Raw genomic sequence first — 6,816 nt, forward strand, 5'->3', positions numbered from 1 at the left:
CCCAGCACCTTCTCTTCACCAGGGATGCCCCACGTGGCCTCAGTGCAAACTGATGGCCCTGGCACAGCCAGCTCTGCATCTGCTCACTCAGCATCTGGGACTGGGAGAGAAAGTGCCACAAAGGTCGAAGCGCCTCCTGCCGGCTTAGCCGTGGCTGGAGCAGAGTCGAGGGTCCGTGGCTATGTCTGCACCGGGTGATATGGTCCCTTACGGCCCCCTGCAGGGGAAGCCCAAGGAGGAATTGTTCCATCTGGAGACCTGGCTCGCTCCTGGCCCCCTGCAGTGAGGGTGTGTGTGCGTATGGGGCAGGGTGGAGGATCTGATATACAAACCCCACACTGGGATGGAAGGGGTTAAAAGACTATATTGGGCCCAGCTAGGCCCGCCCCCCCGACCCAGCAGAGCCGGCTGCAGCTGGAGACAGGGTTGAAAAGGGAGCAGCCCGGCTCAGAAGCGGGAGGTTGGGAGGCGCAGACCTACCCTGCAGGCTCCTGCGAAAGGAGTCAGAGAAGCCTGGCTGAGACGTGGGGACTGTGTGCTGAGCCCGGTTGGGGCTGAGGTTTGGTTTCCTTTTATATTGTCTCTCTCAGTATCTGGGGCTGGAAGCAGAGAGAGACCTGGTGTGAACTGATGCAGGCAGGGTAATGCAGAGGGTCCACAACTCCCACCCCCCCGCCCAAGGGGTCAATGCTGCTGAGCCTCCTAAGGCTCTGAGTTGGAGCCTGGAGGACTGAGTGGGTCGGGACTCGACTAGCACAACTCTCCCCCAGGTGAGGGGACGGTAACCATTGGGCCACCCAGCCCACCAAGGACCCTACTACAGGGGGCAATGGGGATTACAGCTGTGGGTGGCTTCCCACTGCCACGACCCCACCAGGTCTCAGCACGGAGCCCCTGGGATCTCATGCTAAGCAGGGCCAGGCTGGCTTGGTAAGGGCTGGGAGACCAAGAGCTGCAGGGGGGGGTCACCAGGAGGCGCTCTCCCCTGCCCATTAATGCTGCCCCCAGGGACCCAGTGCAGTGCTAGAGGGCTCTGTGCTGCAGGGAGGGGGCAGGGGCTCAGGCGGGGGCGCTGTGCTGCAGGGGGCACTTACCAGCCAAGGTGACAGGGGAGAGAGACAGGAGCCAGAAGGAGACCAAGGCAGGTTTGGCCCAAAGAGCCATTTCCCTGGAGGGGACAGGATGGCTGCACTGCCGAGTGGGGTCTGGGGCCAGGACCCAGAGAGCCGAAAAGGGCACAGCCGCCCCTTCCTGCACTGAGCTCTTTGCTGCTCTGACAGGTGACCCCTGAGAGGAAACCCAGCCAGACCCACAAGCTGAGCAAAGTTCAATAAAAACAAATCAGCCGTCCCTGTCCAGTCCTGCTCACTGCTTCACAGGAAGCCTTCCTCCCCACCAGCACAATAAAGACTGAATAACTCCTGTAGCTTGTTCCAATTGTCTGTTACAACATGTGATTATTTTATGGGGAAGTTTTCTGTGAGCACAGAAAACTAATCCTCAGCCGTTCCCCACAACAGCTGTTATATCTGTGACTTTGGAGATGGTGGAGGAGGGTGGGAATGGAGGTCACAGATATAGGGAGAAGGGTTGTTGCTGTGGATGGGGGTCACAAATGAGGACAGGGGGTTGGGAAGCCTTGGATCAGTTATGTGTGAAAGTCTGTATTTTACTAGCCGGGCGGAAGAAGCTACGTCCTGATCTCGAGGCACGTTAATGCAGTGCTTCTAAGGCCACCCAATGTGGAGGTTTGGAGCTGAGAATGCAGGCACCTTGACCACTGTGGGGAAAGAAATGCATGTGCTGATCAGGGTAGCCAACATGTGTCTTGTGGCCAATTCCTGGGTCACAAGGTTGCAGAAACTTGCAGGAGAGGGAGGATTGGCCCATGAGTGGGGGATTCCTGACAACAGGCTGATCTGCATGTGCCAAGCTGGCCTGCGTTGGCATTACATTTTGCTTTCCCTGCAGCATCTTAAGCTGTGAGTTAAGAGGTTGTGATCTATCAGACACTGTGTTGTCGTCCAGGAGCACTGGAAGCTTCCTAAACCTGGGGAATCCACCAGTGCCTGAAGTGGGAGAAGCATTGCCTGCATGCGCTGATGGGTGGGGAGCTGGGTACACTAGTAGCAGGTGGGCCAGGTTGGAGGGGGAGATACAGTGACAAGATCAGGGGCATGGCTGGAGAGGTGTGCAGAAACAGGGCTGGTGGGGCCCAGCTGATGCATGTGGGGCTGGGTGACTCAATATGCAAATTGCAGGACACGATATGTACCACAGTTTAGTTGATTGCTAACTCCTACGAACAAGATCTCTTCTACTGTTCAAAAGTACTAGGGTGTTCAAAACAAAAATCTTAATGCCGAGTGAAGGTTTGTCACCCCAAACAGGCCTGGGTTCCCTGAGAATGACACCTGGGACAGGAATTGGGTGGCCCCATTTGTCACCCCATTACCCCCTGCCTCCGGAGAGAGGAGGTCTTGCCTATATCAAGTGGTTGTTGGCTTCCTACCACTACCAACCCCTGATGATGGGATTCCCACAAAAATCCCAATCTTTGGGCAGCCCAGAGGATCGATGTACTCCCATTTCACCTGTTTTACCTGAGCCCCCACCCCGTATCATGCACCCTACTTGGGTTCAGTTATAAAACGCAAGGAACTTTGTTCAAGAAAGAGATTCAAATCAAAAACAGCGAGAGAGACAGGGGAAAAAGGTACACATAAAGTAGACATCACCACATGCTTTCTAGAGACCAAACGTAACTCACAAGTTCTCCTCCACGCTAGAGAAACTTCTCTTCCCCAGAGTCATCTTCAACCAAGTCCATTTGAGATCCCTTTTTGGCATGCAAATTCACTGTCTGTTTACTTCCCAGGTGAAGGATTCCAGGATGTCTTTCTGCCCCCCTAAATATACCAAGCAGACTGAAGGGTTAAAATCCATGTGCAGTTTATGTAACAACCTGGTATATGGATTTTGTACAGGCCCAAAGTCTGAAGTTTAGTCAAGAAACCAGAGGCCTAGCAAATAGTGAGTAGCTAAGAGAAAGCAAAATAAATGAACGATAACCTTGTTTTGCTAAAATAAGCCTAGTCAGCAAAAATGCCAAATGTTGAAGCAATAACTGAATAATTGTCTACACCAGGAATATTACAGGGCTTGTTTTCCTGTTCTCTAAGGTGCCGTTGGTCCAGCCCAGGAGCTTGGTCCCATCCCCAAGAGTTGCTGTTATCAGCTGAGAGCATCTGCCAGATGGGATCTTGGGAGTGTTGGTTAGAGCTCTGCGCAGGGCTGGCGCTTCCATTAGGCGACCCTAGGCGGTTGCCTAGGGCACTGGGATTCAGGAGCGGCATTTTGTGCGCTCGCCACGGGGCGCACGGGAGCTTCCAGTTCCGCTCCCGTCGCGCCGCTGAAGAAGGACCTGGCTCCTGGCTCTGCAGAGGAGTCGGGGGGCGAACCCCAGGGCTGGGCTAGCAGGGGACTGCGGGTTGGGATTGAGGGGCACTGGCAGAACTGGTGGCGAGGACTGAGCCCAGAGCTGGGCTAGCAGGGGACTGCGGGTTGGGACTGAGGGAACTTTGGCACCTTGTTTTTCTGTGAGCTCTATTCATGGACTTCTAGCTGTGCGCAGAGTTATACATCAGGATAACTGTTGATATTTCCTCCCCTCTTTATCTCAATGCAGGGCAGCCCTTCCTACTTACGGGGTGAGACAGAGGAGACATGGACCAGTCAGAGAGATCATCAGTGGTAAGTGGGATCCCGTGTGAGGTGGGATCCTGCCGGGGCAAACGCTGGGTTTTCCCCTCCCTTCCTCTCTAAGGACAGTGACACCCCCTGGAGACAGAGCTGCAGGGCACATCTAGGAGAATTCACTGCAGGCACCTCCCAGGGCTGCTCCAATTCCTGTCCCAGGTGCCTGGTTGATACTGAAATTGTGGGTTCTTGAAGCATCAAAGATTCACAAAAGATCAGGTAAGCTAAGGTCGTCCCTTCCCTGTTCCCCTCTTCTATCCCCACCTCAGGACTGGAGTTCTGTCAATGGATCATTGGTGCCTCACAAAGACGCCCCAGGCACCGACGTCTTCCTTAATCAAGGGGGAGTCTTCATTGTCCGCTCCGACCTGGGCTGCTACCTGCAGACAAAGGAACTAAAGACAGGGACTGGCATTGAGATCCGGAGACTGCACCCCGCGTGCCGGGGAGGGGATCACTACCTGAGTGACATAAAGGACCCCCCCAACATCTACATCATCAAGGGTGACTCCTACCAGGTTGTGAAGGACTTGAGCACAGATGCCGGGGCCACAGTCCGTGAGCTGCATCCCAACTGCCGTGGTGGGGACCACTACATAACCTATGGTTCCAATTTCTCCATCATCTTCCTAGAGCGGGGTGTTATGCGCTCTGTCCTTGACCTGAGCACTGATGAACAAGGGAAGGACACTCCCCTGAAGCCTGATCGCTGCAAGGGGCTCTACTACTTTGGGTTCGTTTACTTCCAAGGCCAGATCGAGGTGGATGAGAAATGGGGAGCTCAGTGCTACTTGTTCCTTGACATCGTCTCCGAAAAAGATGTCTTCTCCATCCATCCCGACGTGCTGAACTTCTTCCCTGGGGGGCTGGCCCTCACCCAGGGCACCTCAACCAGCAGCTGGGAGTGCATCAAGACCCTGCAAAATGACTCCGATTCCTCCATCACCTGGTCTGACAAGGTCACCTGCAAAGTGGGCTACGCCAAGCAGCAGATGTCCAGCATTGAGCACAACTGGAGCATCTCCGCTGAGATGTCCCTCGGGGCCGGAGAGCTCACCAAGCTCATCACCCAGTTCCAGTTCTCCTTCAAAGCCGAGTACGGCGGGAGAAGCGTACACACGGAGCAGGAGGACTGGAACGAAGCCCGTGACGAAGAGGAGTCAATCCAGGTGACCCTGGAGCCCAAAACGAAACTGTACATCTGGCAGTACCGCCTTGGCATAGGCCAGAAGCCCGTCTTGTTCTGCAGGGACGTCCACTTCACCAAAGAAGACAAACCACCCGACCGCATCCCGCTACCTCCAGTCCCCTAAGCATCCATGATGATGGAGAATGCCTGCACCATGAAGCTATTGTTGATGTGTGTGTGTGAGCATTGACTTCCTGGAAATTGATGGGATCAAATCAGTTCCTTCAAATGCTTAGCGCTTCCCAGTGCCCTCCTCCCAGCTAGCAAACCCAGCTCATCTGCTTTCCATTCCCCTCCTTTTCTCCAAATCTTGTTACCAAGGTAGATGATTTCATGACATGTTCTCTTGATCCTCTCTCATTATAATCCACAACCTGAATTGAGCTTTGAGATCATTCTAGGGTAGAATCTGCTGCCTTAAAACAAAGAATGTGCCAAGCCTGAATAAAGATTTGATTTTTTTTCAGCATTCACCAAGTTGTTCAGGTTGAATTTCCTTGGTTTTCTACTTGGTGCGATCTATAGAAGGGGAAAAAATGGAGGCAAAAGAAGGAAATCAGGAGGGAGCCAGGATGATAATAATCATCTTTCTACAGGGTTGCAAGTCCTAGGAGCATGTTGAGCTGCACTGAGTTAGTTCCTTAACACCCCACCCCCATTCATCTCGAGGGGAAAGGCCCAGTGTCCCATTGCCACCTCCCTGAGCTACCAATCGCCCCACCCTGGGGCTGGATTGGAGCCAGCGCCCCCTAGAGAAGAAAGGCCCCATGACACAGTCACTGACCCTCTGACAAACAGGAGAATCTTCAGATGCAGTTGGTTACATCCTGCTCCACCTGAACTGGCCCCTGGCAGGCGCTGCTGGCCCTTTTTATCCTGCCCACTGAGCCCTCATTGACTTCTGTCCACTCCTGGCCCTTCTAGCCACTGTGGGACCAATTCTTATTGGTTCTGCCCGGGGCGGGGGGGGGTTGCTGTAGGGGGTCTGAACTCGCTGCTTTTTCCCACCAGACAGGAGAGGACATAAGAACATAAGAACGGCCGTACTGGGTAAGACCAAAGGTCCATCTAGCCCAGTATCTGTCTACCGACAGTGGCCAATGCCAGGTGCCCCAGAGGGAGTGAACCTAACAGGTAATGATCAAGTGATCTCTCTCCTGCCATCCATCTCCACCCTCTGACAAACAGAGGCTAGGGACACCATTCTTACCCATCCTGGCTAATAGCCATTAATGAACTTAACCTCCATGAATTTATCCAGTTCTCTTTTAAATGCTGTTATAGTCCTAGCCTTCACAACCTCCTCAGGCAAGGAGTTCCACAAGTTGACTGTGCACTGTGTGAAGAAAAACTTCCTTTCGTTTGGTCTGACCTAGTACAACCGTTCTTATGAGTCCTGCCCCCCAGCTATTAGACACTCCTCCATCTCGGAGCAGGGGATAGAACCCAGGAGTCCTAGCCACCAGCCTCCTCTGTTCTAAGCACTAGACCAGGAGTCAGTAACCTATGGCACACATACCAAAGGCAGCACACGAGCCAATTTTTAATGGCACATTGCTGCCTGCCAGGGATCCGGCCGCCAGCCCCGCTCAGCCCACTGCCGAACCCAGGCCAGCAGCGGGCTGGGCGGGGCTGGCGGCTGAGACCCCAGCAGGCAGCAGTGTGCCATTAAAACTCCTGCCTGGTCCCGCCTGCTGTTCTCCGCCCCCTGCCACCGCTCTCTCCTGCAGGGGCAGGGGGCAGAAGCTTGGTCCTGCTGGCAGCCTCCACCAGCTGCCAAGGTCCCCCCTCCCCTGCCTCTTCCCCCCATGTGCTGGGTTCCTGCCCCTCCTCCTCTCCCTCCGTGCGACAGAATAGCTGATGGCTCT

At 54.3% G+C, this 6,816-nt stretch overlaps 1 protein-coding gene across 2 annotated transcripts; it reads left to right on the forward strand.

The window, feature by feature from the left end:
- The first annotated feature begins 438 nt into the window (after positions 1-438).
- LOC123348524 lies at positions 439-5,388 on the forward strand. Of its 2 annotated transcripts, none has more exons than XM_044986021.1 (3): positions 439-559; positions 3,689-3,753; positions 4,029-5,388. In XM_044986021.1, the coding sequence occupies exons 2-3, from the start codon at positions 3,727-3,729 to the stop codon at positions 5,070-5,072; spliced, it is 1,071 nt and encodes a 356-aa protein (XP_044841956.1). In that variant the 5' UTR covers positions 439-559; positions 3,689-3,726; the 3' UTR covers positions 5,073-5,388. The 2 variants fall into 2 exon arrangements, with proteins under 2 accessions (XP_044841956.1, XP_044841957.1); XM_044986022.1 differs by lacking the exon at positions 439-559 and adding an exon at positions 728-3,275.
- Positions 5,389-6,816: the final 1,428 nt, after the last annotated feature.

Source organism: Mauremys mutica, chromosome 13 (genome assembly GCF_020497125.1).
Source record: "Mauremys mutica isolate MM-2020 ecotype Southern chromosome 13, ASM2049712v1, whole genome shotgun sequence".
Taxonomy (NCBI): domain Eukaryota; kingdom Metazoa; phylum Chordata; order Testudines; family Geoemydidae; genus Mauremys; species Mauremys mutica.